The sequence below is a fragment of the Hyla sarda genome, chromosome 5, assembly GCF_029499605.1.
Source record: "Hyla sarda isolate aHylSar1 chromosome 5, aHylSar1.hap1, whole genome shotgun sequence".
Taxonomy (NCBI): Eukaryota; Metazoa; Chordata; class Amphibia; order Anura; family Hylidae; genus Hyla; species Hyla sarda.
The window spans coordinates 345,726,850-345,747,380 of NC_079193.1; the positions used below are offsets into that span (position 1 = coordinate 345,726,850).

Below are 20,531 nucleotides of genomic sequence, written 5' to 3' on the forward strand. Positions count from 1 at the left end.
TGTGTTGTTGTATATCTGGACGATATCCTGATTTTTTCTGCCAATCTTGAAGAACACCGCCAGCATGTCCGTATGGTTCTTCAGAGACTTCGTGATAATCAACTCTATGCCAAAATAGAGAAATGTCTGTTTGAATGCCAATCTCTTCCTTTTCTAGGATACTTGGTCTCTGGCCAGGGACTACAAATGGACCCAGATAAACTCTCTGCCGTCTTAGATTGGCCACGCCCCTCCGGACTCCGTGCCATCCAACGTTTTTTGGGGTTCGCCAATTATTACAGGCAATTTATTCCACATTTTTCTACCATTGTGGCTCCTATTGTGGCTTTAACAAAAAAAAATGCCGATCCCAAGTCTTGGCCTCCTCAAGCGGAAGACGCCTTTAAACGACTCAAGTCTGCCTTTTCTTCGGCTCCCGTGCTCTCCAGACCTGACCCATCTAAACCCTTCCTATTGGAGGTTGATGCCTCCTCAGTGGGAGCTGGAGCTGTCCTTCTACAAAAAAACTCTTCCGGGCATGCTGTTACTTGTGGTTTTTTTTCCAGGACCTTCTCTCCGGCGGAGAGGAACTACTCCATCGGGGATCGAGAGCTTCTAGCCATTAAATTAGCACTTGAGGAATGGAGGCATCTGCTGGAGGGATCAAGATTTCCAGTTATTATTTACACCGATCACAAGAACCTCTCCTACCTCCAGTCTGCCCAACGGCTGAATCCTCGTCAGGCCAGGTGGTCTCTGTTCTTTGCCCGATTTAATTTTGAAATTCACTTTCGGCCTGCTGATAAGAACATTAGGGCCGATGCTCTCTCTCGTTCCTCAGATGCCTCTGAAATTGAACTCTCTCCTCAACACATCATTCCTCCTGACTGCCTGATTTCCACTTCTCCAGCCTCCATCAGACAAACTCCTCCAGGAAAGACCTTTGTTTCTCCACGCCAACGCCTTGGGATCCTCAAATGGGGTCACTCCTCCCATCTCGCAGGTCATGCGGGCATTAAGAAATCTGTGCAACTCATCTCTCGCTTCTATTGGTGGCCGACTCTAGAGACTGATGTGGTGGACTTTGTGCGAGCCTGCACTATCTGTGCCCGGGATAAGACTCCTCGCCAGAAGCCCGCTGGTTTTCTTCATCCTCTACCTGTCCCCGAACAACCTTGGTCTCTGATTGGTATGGATTTTATTACTGACTTACCCCCATCCCATGGCAACACTGTTATTTGGGTGGTCGTTGATCGATTCTCCAAAATGGCACATTTCATCCCTCTTCCTGGTCTTCCTTCAGCGCCTCAGTTGGCTAAACAATTTTTTGTACACATTTTTCGTCTTCACGGGTTGCCTACACAGATCGTCTCGGATAGAGGCGTCCAATTTGTGTCTAAATTCTGGAGGGCTCTCTGTAAACAACTCAAGATTAAATTAAATTTTTCTTCTGCATACCATCCTCAATCCAATGGACAAGTAGAGAGAATTAACCAGATCTTGGGTGACTATTTACGACATTTTGTTTCCTCCCGCCAGGATGACTGGGCAGATCTTCTACCTTGGGCCGAATTCTCGTATAATTTCAGAATCTCTGAATCTTCCTCCAAATCTCCGTTTTTCGTGGTGTACGGCCGTCACCCTCTTCCCCCCCTCCCTACCCCCTTGCCCTCTGGTCTGCCCGCTGTGGATGAAATTTCTCGTGATCTTTCCACCATATGGAAAGAGACCCAAAATTCTCTCTTACAGGCTTCTTCTCGCATGAAGAGATTCGCAGATAAGAAAAGAAGAGCTCCTCCCATTTTTTCCCCTGGAGACAAGGTATGGCTCTCCGCTAAATATGTCCGTTTCCGTGTCCCGAGCTATAAGTTGGGACCACGCTATCTTGGTCCTTTTAAAGTTTTGTCTCAAATTAATCCTGTCTCTTACAAACTTCTTCTTCCTCCTTCTCTTCGTATCCCTAATGCCTTTCACGTCTCTCTTCTTAAACCTCTCATCCTCAACCGTTTTTCTCCTAAATCTGTTCCTCCCACTCCTGTTTCCGGCTCCTCGGACATCTTCTCTGTCAAAGAAATCTTGGCCTCTAAAAAAGTCAGAGGAAAAACTTTTTTTTTAGTGGATTGGGAGGGTTGTGGTCCAGAAGAGAGGTCCTGGGAACCTGAGGACAATATCCTGGACAAAAGTCTGATCCTCAGGTTCTCAGGCCCCAAGAAGAGGGGGAGACCCAAGGGGGGGGGTACTGTTACGCCGAGCGCTCCGGGTCCCCGCTCCTCCCCGGAGCGCTCGCTACACTTCCCTCACTGCAGCGCCCCGGTCGGTTCCACGGACCCGGGGCGCTGCGTTACCACCTCCGGCCGGGATGCGATTCGCGATGCGGGTAGCGCCCGCTCGCGATGCGCACCCCGGCTCCCGTACCTGACTCGCTCCCCGTCAGTTCTGTCCCGGCGCGCGCGGCCCCGCTCCCTAGGGCGCGCGCGCGCCGGGTCTTTGCGATTTAAAGGGCCACTGCACCGCTGATTGGTGCAGTGGTTCCAATTAGTGTTTACACCTGTGCACTTCCCTATATCACCTCACTTCCCCTTCACTCCCTCGCCGGATCTTGTTGCCCTAGTGCCAGTGAAAGCGTTCCTTGTGTGTTCCTTGCCTGTGATTCCAGACCTTCTGCCGTTGCCCCTGACTACGATCCTTGCTGCCTGCCCCGACCTTCTGCTACGTCCGACCTTGCTTCTGTCTACTCCCTTGTACCGCGCCTATCTTCAGCAGCCAGAGAGGTTGAGCCGTTGCTAGGGGATACGACCTGGTCACTACCGCCGCAGCAAGACCATCCCGCTTTGCGGCGGGCTCTGGTGAAAACCAGTAGTGACTTAGAACCGATCCTCTAGCACGGTCCACGCCAATCCCTCTCTGGCACAGAGGATCCACCACCTGCCAGCCGGCATCGTGACAGTAATTTTTAAAAAAAATGTATTTTTCAGTTTTTTTAAACACAAAGTATAGGTAAAATACTTTTTCTTGTTTTTGTTCTGGTAATTTTATAAATAAACTATATATAGGGGTGGAGCAGTGGTTCGGGCGATTAGGTTGGGTTACCACACAGTATTTTATTTAGTATTTTGGTCAGTATTTTTAGCACAGTATTTTATTTACATTCTTTTAAGGTTTGTTTTTTTATTAATTTTTTTATTTTACAAATCATACCCTCCATAATATCATGAAATATCATATATTGTAACAGTACATTTATTTTTATTTTTTATTTATTTCTGATTTTGTTGTAACTGAGACTGGAATATTATCTCCAGTTACACGGGAAATACACTCCTTAGAGAAATGCAGGGAAAATATAGAGAAAATATACTCCTTTGTCTGTTAGGACCTAGCAGCTTAGCAGATACACTGGATCATATTACTGCCACAGGAGAAGCATTATGGCAACACCCAGAACTGTATACATGGTGCATATTAACACTTAAGGACTCAAAACTATTTTCGTTTTTTTAACTTTCATTTTTTCTCCTCCCCTTTAAAAATCATTATGCATTCAATTTTGCACCTACAGACCCATATAAGGGCTTGTTTGTTGCTTGGTTACAAGGATACCAAATTTATGTAGGTTTTATTTTATTTTACTACTTAAATTTTTTTTTAACTACATGCACCAAAATTAGTATTTTTAAAATTGTCATTTTCTGACCCCCTATAACTTTTTTATTCTTATGCATACAGGGATGCAGGAGGGCTAATTTTTTGCGCCGTGGTCTGCAGTTTACGCCCTGAGTCCTTAAGGACTTGGGAACAGGGGCGTACCCATGTGCCCTGCGTCCCCAAGTGGTTAAACACTGTGTATTCAGTGATTGGGAAGTCAGGGGCAGTAAAAAAGAAATCACTGCCTCCTCTCTGAAGAATCAAAGACAGCTGTCTGTCCATACTTGTGGCGACACCTGTGGTGTTATATGTCACCTCAGTGCTGGATTCACAGCTTACACTGATCAGTACTGTTCAGTATTATCCTACATGCTGTTTTTGCAGGTGTGATATAGATGGGGCAGGATCCCTCTTTTGTGGGTGTGCAGCGTATGAGAGACATCATAGCAGTTGGTCTTTACCCACTAGCTCAGGGAAAAGTGAAGATTAGAGATGCAGTCTGAAGAGGGAAAACTGGTGAAAAATGACATAAACAAGTCATAAAATGGCCAGAAAAAGTGATGCTCCTAATATAAACACACAATTTTATCAGAAACTGTTATATACTGATGTGTACGTGGTCTCCTGACTCTACCCCCGACAGGGGATGTTGGAGGAGAAAAGGGATCAGGCATACTGGATTTCAACTGCCTGATCCTTTGATTATTTGCCCCACCTCTATCTTTATTCTAAATACATGAATGACTGCTTTAAAAATGTAAAGGTGTATGGCCAGCTTAAAGAGATTTTTGGGGGGTAAAAGTTTTTTTTTTTTTTTTTTTAAAAGCTCCAGGTGCTTTCAAATATAAAAGAATCCATATGTGATCCCCTGCTGCTGCAGTTCTGCTGGTGGCACTACAGTGGCGGAGGATAAGGATTATTTCGGGAGCTAAAGGAAACATCAAGTTATATTTTGACAGGATGTGCCTTATTTATTGTATTGCTTCTTTTCCCATAGGACATCTCAATATCAGTTTCATCCTTGACAGTTATTTTGGAAGGTAAGTACGTGTCTGGATGAATAAATAGTAAGCAAAATAGTCATGCTCTCCAACATCTCATTACTGGGCCATCTTATACTTCTTTTTTAATCCACCAGTAATATCACTCATTCGGACAGCCCCTTCATGCAGTCTAATAGACACTAAAAGCTGCTTTTAAGGAGGTAGTGCCCCCTATATCTACTGGGCCCACGTGCATCTGCATGTTCGACCTTGCATATCTTCACTTTCTCATTTTCAATTTGGGCAGGAGAATAAACCATTTTACTTTGTGCCTCACAAAGCCACCTAGGCTTGTAGTACCCCTGGTATCAGACTGAGTTCAAATAAGAAATGTGATTGCTTAAGGAAAAATGCAAGACTAGTAAAAGTGGACAGATAAGTGTGCCAGGGATTCGTCAGGCAGCACTAGTATAGGTTTAATGCCTAGTACAGGGCCAGAGGGGGGGGAGGGGGGGAGCATAGCATGACCTGAAACCCGGTTAATATGTGCAACTTCTCTATCTTGGGCCTCACCATGTACTTATATTTTAAACAACTGGATCCAGAAGTCCTTATGAAAGTCATCTTTATTATGCTAAACAATGTTGCATACAATTTTGGATTTTCCTAGCTTTTAGTGATGGAAAATATGGATTTAATTAAAGACAAGAGGCGAGCATTATAATGCACATCTTTCTTTACAAGCTCAAAACAACAGCAAAAGAGTTAACAGAAAGCCAAAAAAAAACTTTTTAGGTACAGATCCTCTAATCAGCGTGCAGCAGAGGGGATATAAGGAGTGTATGTCTCTTCAAAGCCCTCTTTCTTTGGTGTGAGTTGACTTGAAGATGATAGCAAAGTCAGACTTGGAATATGGAAGAACGGTAAGTAGAACAATAGTATGGAGGAACTTTCCAATGAGAAGTTCTTTCAGACTGCAGAGAGAAAAGAGGAGACAAAGCCAATTTTAGAGTTGAGTACTAGAATGGGATAATACTCGCCTCTTGTCTTTAATAGAATCCATATTTTCTGTCACTAAAAGCTAGGAAAATCCAAAATTTTATTTTAAGACAAGAGACTCCTATTACAATTCCAGTTTAAAGCTTAAGCATAAAACTGGATAAGGGTAAAGCAAAAATATATATACACTGCTCAAAAAAAAATAAAGGGAACACAAAGATAACACATCCTAGATCTGAATGAATGAACTAATCATATGAAATACTTTCGTCTTTACATAGTTGAATGTGCTGACAACAAAATCACACAAAAATGATCAATGGATATCAAATTTATCAACCCATGAAGGTCTGGATATGGAGTCACACTCAAAGTCAAAGTGGGAAAACCCCACGACAGGCTGATCCAACTTTGATGTAATGTCCTTAAAACAAGTCAAAATGAGGCTCAGTAGTGTGTGGCCTCCACGTGCCCGTATGACCTCCGTTCAATGCCCGGGCATGCTCCTGATAAGGTGGCGGATGGTCTCCTGAGGGATGTCCTCTCAGACCTGGACTAAAGCCTCCGCCAACTCCTGGACAGTCTGTGGTGCAACGTGGCATTGGTGGATGGAGCGAGACATGATGTCCCAGATGTGCTCAATCGGATTCAGGTCTTGGGAATGGGCGGGCCAGTCCATAGCATCAATGCCTTCCTCTTGCAGGAACTGCTGACACACTCCAGCCACATGAGGTCTAGCATTGTCTTGCATTAGGAGGAACCCAGGGCCAACCGTACAAGCATATGGTCTCACAAGGGGTCTGAGGATCTCATCTCAGCACCTAATGGCAGTCAGGCTACCACTGGCAAGCACATGGAGGGCTGTGTGGCCCCCAAAAGAAATGCCATATCATTACTGACCCACCGCCGAACTGGTCATGCTGGAGGATTTTGCAGGCAGCAGAACGTTCTCCCCGGCGTCTCCAGACTCTGTCACGTCTGTCACATATGCTCAGTGTGAACCTGCTTTCATCTATCAAGAGCACAGGGCACCAGTGGCGAATTTGCCAATCTTGGTGTTCTCTGGCAAGTGCCAAACCTGCACGGTGTTGGGCTGTAAGCTCAACCCCTACCTGTGGACGTCGGACCCTCATACCACCCTCATGGAGTCTGTTTCTGACCGTTTGAGTGGACACATGCACATTTGTGGCCTGCTGGAGGTCATTTTGCAGGGCTCTGGCAGTGGTCCTCCTGCTCCTCCTTGCACAAAGGCGGAAGTAGTGGTCCTGCTACTGGGTTATTGCCCTCCTACGGCCTCCGCCCCGTCTCCTAATGTACTGACCTGTCTCCTGGTAGCGCCTCCATGCTCGTGACACTGCGCTGACAGACACAGCAAATCTTCTTGCCACAGCTCGCATTGATGTGCCATCCTGGATGAGCTGCACAACCTGAGCCACTTGGTTGTAGACTCTGTCTCATGCTACCACTAGAGTGAAAGCGCCACCAGCATTCAAAAGTGACCAAAACATCAGCCCGGAAGCATAGGAACTGAGAAGTGGTCTATGGTCACCACCTGCAGAACCACTCATTTATTGGCGGTGTCCTGCTAATTGCCTATAATTTCCACCTGTTGTCTGTTCCATCTGCACACCAGCATGTGAAATTGATTATCAACCAGTGTTGCTTCCGGAGTGGACAGTGTGATTTTACATAAATGTGATTGGCTTGGAGCAATATTGTGTTGTTTAAGTGTTCCCTTTATTTTTTTGAGCAGTGTACATATGAAGCAGATAACTTTCCTGTTCCATTCTTGAATGTGGTAAAACCACTATAGTAGTTCTTCTCTGGTGTCTGGAGTTAGGGCTGTTTCGTCTGAATTCCCCAAGGCAGTCTCTCAGATGTTGAGCCTTGAGACGTTGAAGGGCCCTGTAATGGAGAGGGGCCGTGAAGATTGCTGGGATTGAGGCAGATAAAAGATCTACAATACATGCAATGGTTCTTAGAGCTAATAATTGTTTATTTAGTACCATCCAAATATCTTTCCGGATCAATTTCGATTTCCTGGGTGGAAGACTTAGGGAATATGGAAAATGGGTGTTTATCATAAAACCCAGTAATTCAATCTCTTTTGAAGGGGTTATTATGGATTTCTTGAGATTTATCAAGAATCTCAGATCCGTAAGTAAAGACAGAGTCTATTGTGTGTGGAACTGAATTAGAGAAGGAAGTCTGAGCCATGATGAGTATATCATCTAGATAGATTATTAGACGAACCCCACGACTTCGAAGAGTAGCTACCACTGGTTTTAGCAGTTTTGTAAAACGCCATGGAGCTGAGGATAGTCCAAACGGAAGACTTGTGAACTGTCATTTTTTACTTGTCCATAAAAATTGAAGATATGGTTGATGAACTGGATCGATTGGTATTTGAAATTTGAATGATCTGTCAATGCCCTTTTTGGGATTTTTCCCAGATTTTTTTAGGTATTTCACCAGGATTGGATCTATTTCTGGGGTTTGAGATGCCTTGTTTGGAAAAGTTGGTCTAGGGTATTCAGCTTTAAGATTGTTCCTAGCCAATTTATCCATCGGCTTCCTGAGCCAGGCACATAAGAATTTTGAGATCTGAGGATGGGGAATCCATTCCTCTGAGAGTGGGTGCTTAATGTGTTAAGGATCTAAGAAAAGTTTACTCTTGCTGTCAAGGATGACCGTCTCCAACTTGTCGGTAACCATTTGGGTATCCTCCTCTAGGTCTGAAACATCCTCATATTCAGAGTCTGTGAAAGCATGAGTTTTGGATTCCTCTGAGGAATCCTGACTGGAGGAGGTGTTGTATGAATCTGGTTTAAGCCTATTTGAAGCTTTAATATCCCGTTTAATTTTTTTCTCGAGGGTCTGTGGTGCACGTCATGAACACCTTTAGTTAAGTTGCCTTTAAAAGGTGTATCAATTATAATGACCTGCTCCTCATTAGACATGGCCACCCTCTTTGGGGTACAGGTATCAGTTAAGCAAAAGTGTCTTTTTTGGGAACATTTTCCCGATTGTTTGAGGCCTTTAGCCATCGACCAGAACACGTTGGACAGGGTAGAGGGATGTTTTTTTTTTTTACATTTTTGGAAGAAGCCTGAGCAATGGCCATTACCACAGATTTACTAATAGATTCTTGCATGGCACCCATTGCCAGTTGAACAGCAGATTGAACCGATTTAGCCACAGACTTATCAATTAAACTCCTAATATGGTCTTTCATATCATGAGGGAGGAAGTCTCACCAGACCTGACGAGAGGACAAGATACAGCAGAGACAGAAAGACCAGGGAGCGCGGAAAAGCTATGGAAGGAAAAAAGAAAGGAGACAAAAACTATAGAAAAAGTATGTGAATACAAGCAGTGAGGAGAAAAACCAATAGAGGGAGGAAACAATAGGGGAGAAAACTATAAATACACAAACACACACACATATATATGCAAATCAAAAAATGTTGCAGTATATTGTAATACCTTTTTTATTGGACTAACAGAATTTTGTAGAGACAAGCTCTCGGGATTCCTCCCTTTATCAATTGATAAAGGGAGGAATCCTGAAAGCTTGTCTCTACAAAATTCTGTTAGTACAATTAAAACGAATAAAAAAGGTATTACAGATACTGCAACATTTTTTGATTTCCATCTGCATCACTGGACTAATATGGCTACACAAATAAGGAGACATAAACTCCTTATATCACCTCTGCTGCATGCTGATTGGAGGATCTGTACCTAACTGCATACTTGTTAACACCTGAAAAGTTTTTCTTCTGTTTTGCTCTTTTGCTGCTGTTTTGAGCTAGTAAAGAAAGATATGCATCATAATAGGAATCTCTTGTCTTGCAATAAAATTGTAACTATCGGGTCTTCCTTTGTTTCAGGAGTTTACCAGGCGTGTCCACATATTTTGTTTCTTCTGTGAATAAACTTGCCATGTACCAGACGTATGCAGGTAATGAATTTATTTATTCTTCTGAATATCTCTGTACCCTTTGACACTCTAGATCACCAACCCTTCTCATTATTCTACGATCCGGTGGAAACTATTTTTTTTAAATCAACTGGTTCCAGAAAGTTAAGCAGATTTATAAATTACTTCTATTTAAAAATCTTGATCCTTCCAGTACTTATCAGCTGCTGTATGCTCCAGAGGAAGTTGAGTTGTTCTTTTCAGTCTGACCACAGTGCTCTCTGCTGAAACCTCTGTCCATGTCAGGAACTGTTTAGAGTTGGAGGAAATCCCCATTGCAAACCTATCCTGCTCTGGACAGTTCCTGAAATGGACAGAGGTTTCAGCAGAGAGCACTGTGGTCAGACTGAAAAGAACTACTCAACTTCCTCTGTAGCACAGAGCAGTGGATAAGTACTGAAAGGATTAGGATTTTTTTAATAGCAATAATTTACAAATCTGTTTAACTTTCTCCACCAGTTACAAGAGTACCCCTTTAAGGTATCTAACTGCTCTTTCTGTGTTCATTGCTGGCTCTACTTCTCCTCCTCTCCCCCTTCTTGTTATGGTTCCCCAGGGCTCATTCCTAGGTCCTCTCCTCTTTTTTTTCTTTTGGACAGCCCATATTTGACAAACTGTTAGCAGATTTGATTTCCAGAACTAGCTCTACACTGATAACACACCTCTATACCTCTAAGAATAGCAAGAGAAAACTACCATTAATGGGTAGAGATGTCGCGAACATATGTGAAGTTCGATTCGCGCCTTATACTTTAACATTGCGGTCAACTTTGACCCTGTGAGTCAGAGTCAGCAGACACATTTCACCCAATCAGCAGCAGTCCCTCCCTTCCAGACCCTCCTACCTTCTGCACGGAGGCCATTTTAACCTCATTCATCGTTCTGCAGGGTCAGAGATAGGAGGGAAAGTGAAGCTGCTCCTGTTGTATAGGGAAAGCGATAGCTAGGTTGCTGCTAGGTGTTGTATTCAGGGTCTAGCACTAAAGCACTAGGCTAACATTTGCTTTAAGGACAGCACCTTAAAAAGCCCTTTTTAGGGATCAAATATCAGTCCTTGTGTCTTGCAACAGCTGGAGGCACCCTGGTTGGGACGGGAACCACTGGTTAAAAGGGGTACTCGAGCATAAAACTTAAGTTCCTTCTAGCAACTAACTCCTACAGTTTTTTTAGGGCTGAAATATCAGTCCTTGTGTCTTGCAGCACTGGGGCCTTTGGTTCAAATCCCACTATGTGCTGCCTCAAGGGGGGCTCTAACTATGTGCTGCCTAATATGGGGGAATCTTATGTGCTGCCTAAAGGGGAGCTCTAACTATGTGCTGCCTAACATGGGGGAATCTTATGTGCTGCCTCAAGGGGGCTCTAACTATGTGCTGCCTAATATCGGGGAATCTTATGTGCTGCCTGAAGGTGAGCTCTAACTATGTGCTGCCTAACATGGGGGAATCTATGTGCTTCCTAAAGGGGGGATCTAACTATGTGCTGCCTAATTTGGGGGAATCTTATGTGCTGCCTAAAGGGGGCCTCTAACTATGTGCTGCCTAACATGGGGGAATCTATGTGCTTCCTAAAGGGGGGAACTAACTATGTGCTGCCTAATTTGGGGGAATCTTATGTGCTGCCTAAAGGGGAGCTCTAACTATGTGCTGCCTAACATGGGGGAATCTATGTGCTGCCTAAAGGGGGGATCTAACTATGTGATGCCTAAAGGGGGGATCTAACTATGTGCTGCCTAAAGGGGGCAAAAGCACGTTATTCCAAAGAATTAAGGAATGTTAGGTGATTTATGCCCTTTATGGATTAAAACCAGACTCTGCATCAACTATGTAATTTTCCATGGGAGTTTTGCCATGGATCCCCCTCCGGCACGCCACAGTCCAGGTGTTAGTCCCCTTGAAACAACTTTTAAATCACTTTTGTGGCCATAAAGAGTCCCTGTGGGTTTTAAAATTCGCCTGCCCATTGCAATCAATGGCGGTTCGCCTGGTTCGCCGCTTCGCAAACTTTTGCGGGAGTTCGCGTTCGCCGTTCGCGAACCGAAAATTTTATGTTCGCGACATCACTATTAATGGGTGCTCTTCACCTTTAGACTATAGGATGCAGCCACTAAGTAGCTGTTACGCCCAGTGCTCCGGGTCCCTGCTCCTCCCCGGAGCGCTCGCAGCGTTCGTCTCTGTGCAGCGCCCCGGTCAGACACGCTGACCGGGAGCGCTGCACTGGTGTCACCGGCGGGGATGCGATCCGCGCTGCACTGGTCTCACCTGCCCCGTCTCCTGGCTGTTCAGTCCCGGCGTGCGGCCCCGCTCTCTAGGGCGCACGCGCGCCGGCTCTCTGAAATTTAAAGGGCCAGTGCACCATTAATTGGTGCCTGGCCCAATCAGTACCTGCACCTGTGCTATGTATATATAAACCCACTTCCCCTTCCTGTCCTTGCCGGATCTTGTTGCCTTGTGCTCTGTGAAAGCCTTTAGTGTTTTCCCAAGCCTGTGTACCCAGACCTTCTGCTGTTGCCCCTGACTACGACTCTTGCTGCCTGCCCTGACCTTCTGCTACGTCCGAACTTGCTCTTGCCTTGTCCCTGTGTACCGCGCCTGTCTCAGCTGTCAGCTGGGGGTGAGTCGCTATCGGGTGGAACGACCTGGGGGTTACCTGCCGCTGCAAGCCCATCCCGCTTTGCGGCGGGCTCTGGTGAAAACCAGTAACCCCTTAGATTCCGTTCCCCTGGTACGGCCCACGCCATCACCCCACTGACATCAGTGTCCTCGCTGCATACCAGTCCGAATCCTGACAGTAGCTTTCTTGCTCTGATGGTGCTTGCCCTCAAAGAGCACTTACAAGTAATCCATATTACAAGTACTCCACCAATAGGACAAATAAGGCAGCACTCACTACTGTTTTTTTTAAGCTTTATTCACTACAGAAGCCCTAAAAGTGAAACAGATGTATGTGCTTGTTTTGTTTAACGCTGTCTGTAGCAAATAAGTCTTGAAGAAATCAGAAGTGGTTAGTGCTGCTTTATTTGTCTTATCAGTGGAGCTCTATACCTATTCCTGTGATATCACCCCGGCACTCCTACAAAATACCAGTGATTGTCTCTCTGTTGTCTCAAATTTCATGTCCTCTCTTTATCTGAAACAAAATGTTTCTAAAAATAGAACTTCTTGTATTAGCTCCATTGACTAATCTACCTAAACCTGACATTTCCATATCAGCATGTGGTACTACTATAACTCTTGAGCAGCAAGCGCACTGTCTTGGAGTCATGCTAGACTCTGATCTGTCATTCGCTCCCTATATTCAATTCCTTTATCAATTTGGTCAGAATCCGTGCTTTTATTGTTGAAAAAGCTAAAACTGTGGTTGTTGCACTGATTCATTTTCACCTTGATTATTGTAACTCCTTACTAATCGGCCTTCATAGTAACATAGTAATCTAGTTCATAAGGGTGAAAAAAGACCAGAGTCCACAAAGTTCAACCTATATCCCTAATGAGTCCCTACTGAGTTGATCCAAAGGAAGGCAAAAAACCCTCATACAAGAGGTAAAAATTCCTTCCCGACTCCAAATATGGCATCAGAATAAATCCCTGGATCAATGTTCTGTCCCTATAAATCTAGTATACATAACCAGCGATGTTATTATTCTCCAAAAATGCATCCATACCCCTTTTGAACAGAGTTCACCATGACCACCTCCTCCGGCAGAGAGTTCCATAGTCTCACTGCTCTTACAGTAAAGAACCCATGTCTGTGCTGGTGTAGAAACCTTCTTTACTCTAGACGTAGAGGATGCCCCCTTGTTATAGATACAGTCCTGGGTATAAATAGATCATGGGAGATATCTCTGTACTGTCCCCTGATATATTTATACATAGTTATTAGGTCGCCCCTAAGCCTTCTTTTTTCTAAACTAAATAACCCTAATTTTGATAATCTTTCTGAGTACTGTAGTCCTCCCATTCCCCGTATTACCCTGTTTGCCCGTCTTTGAACCCTCTCCAGCTCCTCTATATCTTTATGTACACTGGTGCCCAGTACTGTACACAGTATTCTATGTGTGGTCTGACTAGTGATTTGTACAGCGGTAGAAATATTTCCTTGTCGTGGGCATCTATGCCCCTATTGATGCACCCCATGATTTTATTTGCCTTAGCAGCAGATGCCCGACACTGGCCATTACAGCAAAATTTACTATTAACTAAGACTATACAGTCCTTTTCCATGTCAGTCGTCCCAAGTGTTCTCCCATTTAATACAAAATCCCAGCCCGGATGTTTCCTCCCCATGTGCATGACCTTACATTACATTTATCAGTGTTGAACCTCATGTGCCATTTCCCAGCTCAAACCTCCAACCTATCCAGATCCATTTGTAACAGTGCACAGTCCTCTACTGTGTTGGCCACTTTACAGAGTTTAGTATCATCTGCAAACATTGCTACTTTACTATTTAACCCAGGTCATTAACCACTTAAGGACTCAAGTGGCCGGGCGTGGCCCCGCATCATAGCAGGTCGGGCCCTGCCTCTAACAGTGGGCAGAACTTGTGGCTAATAGCGTGCGGCACTGAATGTTATCCAATGAGATACCATTGATCAATGTAAAAGATCAGTTAGTGCAGTATTATAGCCACTAGAGGGGGCTATAACACTGCAAAAAAAAGTGAAAAAAAAAGTTAAGATAATTTAACCCCTTCCCTAATAAAAGTTTGAATAACTCCCCTCTTCCCATAAAAAAAAAAAAACTGTGTAAATAAAAATGAACATATGTGGTATTGCCGCGTGCAGAAATGTCCGAATTATAAAAATTTATTGTTTATTAAACCATACGGTCAATGGCGTACATGTAAAGTCCAAAATAGCATATTTTTGGTCACTTTTTGTATCATGAAAAATGAATAAAAATCGATCAAAAAGTCTGATCAATACAAAAATGGTACCGCTAAAAGCTTCAGATCACGGTGCAAAAAATGAGCCCTCATACCGCCCCATACACGGAAAACTAAAAAAGTTATAGGGGACAGAAGATGAAAATTTTTAACGTATACATTTTCCTGCATGTCGTTATGATTTTTGTATATTCAAATTTTTGTATATTCAGATTTTCGCATATGCAAATTTTCGCATATGCGAAAATATACTGCGAATATTACGAATATGCAAATTTAGCGAATATATGACGAATATTCGTCCATATATTAGCGAAATATCGCAAATTCGAATATGGCTTATGCCGCTCAACACTATTTCCTATAACTGAGCCAGTTACTTACCCACTTACACACATTATCCCCCAGCCCCATTCTTCTCATTTTATGTACCAATCTTTTGTGGCACCGTATCAAATGCTTTGGAAAAATCCAGATATATGACATCCAGCGATTGCCCCTGGTCCAGTCTGGAGCTCACCTCCTCATAAAAGCTGATCAGGTTAGTTTGACAGGACCGATCCCTCATAAAGCCATGCTGATATGGAGTCATACATTTATTTTTATCAAAATACTCCAAAATAGCATCTCTTTGAAAACCCTCAAACAATTTACATACAATGGAGGTTAAACTAACAGGTCTATAATTCCCTTCACTTCTCTAAACTCTCCCCTCTCCAGCCCATCCTAAATGCAGCAGCCAGACTCATCTTCCTCTCCAGTCATCATACCAATGCCCCACCCCCCCCCACCCCCTGTTACAGTCCCTACACTGGTTACTCAATCAGTCCAGGAGACCATACAAAATCCTCCCACAAATCCACAAAGCTCTCCACAGTGCTTCCCCTCCCTACATCTCCTCTCTCATCTCTGTCTACCACCCTGCACGTGCTCTCGGCTCTGCCGATGATCTAAAACTAACATCTTCTATAATCCCAACCTCTCACTCCCTTCTCCAAGACTTTACTTATGTTGCACCAGTTCTCTGGAATGCAATGCCCTAAACCTTCAAACTTATACCCAACTTAGTTTTAAATGTGCCCTAAAGACATATGTCTTACAGCAGGCTTATAACATTTGCTTATATGTTCCTCCACTATTATTCAGCAGTGTCCCCTTATGCTTTTTGCATTCAGAGAACGACTGATGACTGCTTCAACCACTTTTATGTAACCTACGCTATTTATAAAACATGGCAACATTGTAACATCTGATATGTGTCCTTTTTTGTACCTTCAAAATTGTAAAATGTTGAGGATTATATTGGCTCTTTATAAGTAAATTATTTTTATGATTAAGAGTTGTCAGTTATGATAAATTCCCCCCATATGTTTTTTTCATATAGAACTATGGTTCTTAATACCGTGACAAAAAAGTATGCCAACATTTACCATCCAAATGTCTACCAAAATAACACTGGGGGCATTCCTGTCCTGCGAACCAAAAGTATGATAAAAACAAGATTTGAACACGTCCTTACATCTCTGATAATCTGATGACATTAAATTCACTATATTGCCTATTGTGGTTACTTTTCTAGAGATTACAGGGATCTTCCCCTCGTCTGGAGGTATACAAGGAGGTACAATAATCACAATATCTGGACGGTATTTTGATAAAACAAATGCTCCAGCCAAAGTCCTTGTAGGAGGTGAGAGAGTTTTGTTTCTTTATTGTAACTTTATTATTTCTGGATTATTATGATATTTTTGGAATACTTCCATAAACAGCAGCAATCCTGCTTGTTGTCAGTTTCCAGGTAGTAATAGATGATTTTTCGTAAACTTTACAGAGAAGCATAAACTGGTGTGCAAGGGAGAATAGAAAATAAATGAAAGCATGTGTCCACCTTCTCAGCTAATTTTTTATCGTTCCTTAGGATCTGAAATGAAAAGTGCAGCTTATTTGAAACTGGTCTTGATAAAATGTTTTGTTTTCTATTCTACAGCTCCTGTGAAGGCCAATGTGTCTTCATGGTAACAGACTACAAACATACTCTGATCCTGTAGTAGTAGTAAACATTTCCATCTGTCCTATATGTCTTTATACCAAATTTATGCACTCAAGGGAGAAGATTTATTGAAACGTGTGAAAGAAAAATTGGAGCAGTTGCTCAAAGCAACCAGGTTCCATCTCCCACAAAATAAGTGTGACTACAGGATCCGACTACACAGGGTTATTTGTAGTATGTAATCATGGAGACTCACATGCCTGCATAAGAGATGTAGACACATGGAAAAGTTTTGATTCAATTAAATAGTTTTAATTATTATTATGTACCAGATTGCCCTATTTTTTATTCTACATGCATACATTGAATGGATATTGCTTATGCTCATGTTTATTTTCTTTGTGTCACAGGAAAAGAATGTCAAATTCTTAGATTAACAGATGCAAAAATAACTTGTAGGAGTCCACCAAAGCCGCCTGTTCTGCCTTCGCTTTTCCCAGGTAAATACAATTTAAAAAGTATACATAGTCATATTCCATATGTTCAGCACTGATAGGTGCTGAATTGTCAGATGTTCTGAAATATTGGATGGTCATAAAAATGTTACAGTGGCCCAGATTTATTACCCAGCCTGAGACTAAAACTGTCCATTAAATTCAATAGGAGTTAAACAAAATTGCTTAACTTCCCTGCTTTGGCTGCTTTCTGCTTTTCTGACCACCTCCAGCTACTGCAAACAGGCCGGAGGAACTAGAAAGCCTGAAAGGAATGGGGTGAGACATTAATAAGCTATCAAAGTTTCTTCTAGGAAAAGTTAATTTAAATAGAATCTGTAGCTCCATTTGCTTCCAAGAGCTGCAGAAACGGTCAAATAGCTTTTCTCTTTCAAAGATTTTATTAAAGTTTGGAAACAACAGAGTAAACAAAACACATACATTCAGGTACTGGACTGATCAATTGCATTAAGAGTAGTTGGAACTGAGGGCAACTTGAGTGGAGGATCAAGGTTCAGCAGCAGCCAGCTTGAAAAAAGGCGTTGGTTACCTTTGTATGTGCTGGCAGTATGATCCAGGGGAGGGTGGCCAGTAGGCTACTTGAGCAAGGCCAGTTTATCAAGTGGTATAAAATAACAGAGGTGAGCAACCGATAAGTATAATAAATGAATCATTCAAAATAAAACTCCTGGAATCCTGGAGGAAAGAAGACAAAGACAGACACGGGGGGGAACAGACTAACAGACTAGACATACAGACTTGGGGGAGGGAAGAGGGGAGTTAGTGGTATTCCCTACTAGGGATGAACAAATCTAATCTGATGAATCCAAATTCATTATGAATTTCATGAAAAATTTGATTCACGAGTGCAAATATCGCTGCATATCGATGGCATGAATCGCTTCATTAACTTCACTTAGTGCGTTCCAGGCTCCAGGGCATCTAAAATGGCGGATCCACATATGAGGACATGGGGCAAAGAATCCTGGAAAGGCGGGTAGGCGGGATGACCCTGAATCACATGCAGCACGCAGCCTATGAGCAGCCAGCCACCCCTGTGATGTCACCGCCCTATATAATTGGCAGCCATCATGCGGCCAGTCACTTCAGCCTTTTATTGCAGAGAGAGAAGGAACAGACAGCGCTGTGTGTTGCACAGAAAAGCATTTTTACAGCAGCGATTCACCTCCCAATCCCTACTATTTTGTTCCTGTTAAAGTCTTAAGGACCTAAACTCTGTGAAAGGCCAGCCAAAAGTAGACACCTGCTGGTGATACTGTTTTAAGCGTATTGGAGCGCATTGTCCTCCCCTCATAAGTCCATACCACATATGTATATCTAAGTGGTGTACCATTTTGTTACTGTTAAAGTCTTAAGGGCCTAGATAGTGTGAAAGGCCAGCCAAAAGTACACAACTGCTGGTGTTGTAGACAAATACTGTTTTAAGCGTAGTGGAGTGTATTGTACTCCCCTCATATACGCACTAAGTATGTCAGGCAGAGAAGTGCCAGGACATGCACAGAGGAGTGGCAGAGGCTTACATTCATCAGGCCGAGGTCGCAGCAGACTAGTGGCGAGTGGCAGCAGGAGTTGCAGCGAAAGGCCTGAGCTACTGGTATCAGCTAGCGGTCGTGTCTCGACCAGCAACCCATTGATTGGATAACACAGTCATCCACTTCATCACAAGTGACATCTGACACCCCCAGTCAACAGTCGGTGGATTCCTCAGACACAACCCTTAGTTGGCATGGCCTGGGAGCAGTACCTGTCCTCCCATTGCCTCTGTCCTATGCTGCTACTGCCCAGCCAAGAAGCGGAGGAGACATCTGCTGCTTCTTCTGCTAGGCGGGCAAGTAGTGATTAGGAGAGTGGCATGGGAGGTGGTGTTGCGAGCGTTCAGGCTCCTGAAGCAGACACTTTCGAGGAACCTGAGGAGGACATTAGTGACGTGCAGACACAACTCGATGATGATGATGCCGATCGCACTTGGGAGCTGGGTGCAGAAGGGGCTTTATCATCATCAGGAGAAGAGGGTTGCAGGTTGACCGTGAGGCAGCAGCTGAGCCAGCAAGGTGGTAGCATGGTTGGCAGTCAGCATGGTGGCTGAAGTGGAAAGTCTGGAGCCAAACGTGCCCGGGGTAGACCACCTGCTTTGTGGCAGCCTACCTTCCCAGGAGGTAGTGGGACGGGGTTCCTGGAGTCGGTGGCAGTATCAGTCAATCAGTGTGGACTGTTGGTGGGAAAATCAGTTACTCGGCGGTGTGGCAGTATTTCATCAAGCATTCGGAGGATGTTAACCTGGCCGCATGCAAGATGTGTCGGCAGAAGGTGAAGCATGGCCAGGGTCCCAATGTTGGCACCACGGCCCTGCGTCAACATATGCATCATCACCATAAAGCGGACGGGGAGAACCATGGCTCCAATGTGGTGGTCCAGCCTGCTACATCACCCAGTGGCACGCTGCTCCCTGTTTCAGCCAGCCACGGCTCCATCTCCTCAGCCGAAGAGAGCTGTGAGTCATACCCATCTTCTGTCGCTTCAGATGCTCCTGCTCCTCCTACTTCGAGTCAGTCATTTCGCCAGCAATCCATCGGCGAAGCCATGTCCAAGAGACAACAGTATGCGCCCACTCATCCAACGCGCAGAAGCTGAATGGCTCCTGTCCAAGTTGCTGGTGCTGCAGTACCTCCCTTTTCAAGTAGTGGACTCTGCACCTTTAAGAGAACTGATGGCTTGGAGAGTCCCAAGCAGTCATTTCTTTATGAAGAAGGCAGTACCAGCCCTGCACAATTTTGTTGAAAAGAAGTCCTTGAGCCTATTGGTGTGTACCAAAGTGCATGGCAGTGCCTACGTGTGGAGCTTTAACTACGGTCAGGGACAATACATGTCCTTTATGGCCCACTGGGTGAATGTGGTTCCTGCGCATATATCACACAAACCCGTGGCCTAAGCCCAGAGCACAAATCCCTATAGGGTGAACCCCCCAAAAATAAAATATAACTTTTATTGTATTATCATATAAAATGATGACAAGTGATTAAAACCCCAAATTTCACAGTTCCAGATAAGTAATGAGTTCTGGGATTACCCCAGTAGTTTCCTGTCTTATGGGTCTGCAGTACCCAAACAAATGGAAGAAAACAGATTCCATTTGTTTGGGTACTGCAGACCCATAAGACAGGAAACTACTGGGGTAATCCCAGAACTCATTACTTATCTGGAACTGTGAAATTTGGGGTTTTAATCACTTGTCATCATTTTATATGATAATACAATAAAAGTTATATTTTATTTTTTGGGGGTTCACCCTATAGGGATTTGTGCTCTGGGCTTAGGCCCCGGGTTTGTGTGATATATATTAGTGGGATCCCTAACCCACCCAGGGGGTTCTTCTTGTGGTTGGTTCCTGCGCAGCCACAACAGCAACTTGGACAGATCACGCCACTTCTGCCTCCACGCTCTCAGGCCGTTGGTCCGTGTGCAACTCCGCCTCCTCATCCTCCACCGTGTCCTCAGCCTCCACTGCACGGACAAGTCTCAGTGCCCCTCCAGCATACCATGTGTGCAGGGCACGG

The 20,531-nt window shown here is 44.1% G+C and overlaps 1 protein-coding gene across 1 annotated transcript in view; it reads left to right on the top strand.

Moving 5' to 3' along the window:
• The window catches only part of LOC130274357 (fibrocystin-L-like), a 352,807-nt gene that overhangs the window by 134,652 nt on the left and 197,624 nt on the right, over positions 1-20,531 (top strand). Inside the window, exons 11-14 of the mRNA XM_056522609.1 lie at positions 4,622-4,664; positions 9,500-9,570; positions 16,052-16,162; positions 16,873-16,962. Of these exons, the coding sequence (XP_056378584.1) occupies positions 4,622-4,664; positions 9,500-9,570; positions 16,052-16,162; positions 16,873-16,962 (315 nt within the window). The remainder of the gene's footprint in view (positions 1-4,621; positions 4,665-9,499; positions 9,571-16,051; positions 16,163-16,872; positions 16,963-20,531) is intronic.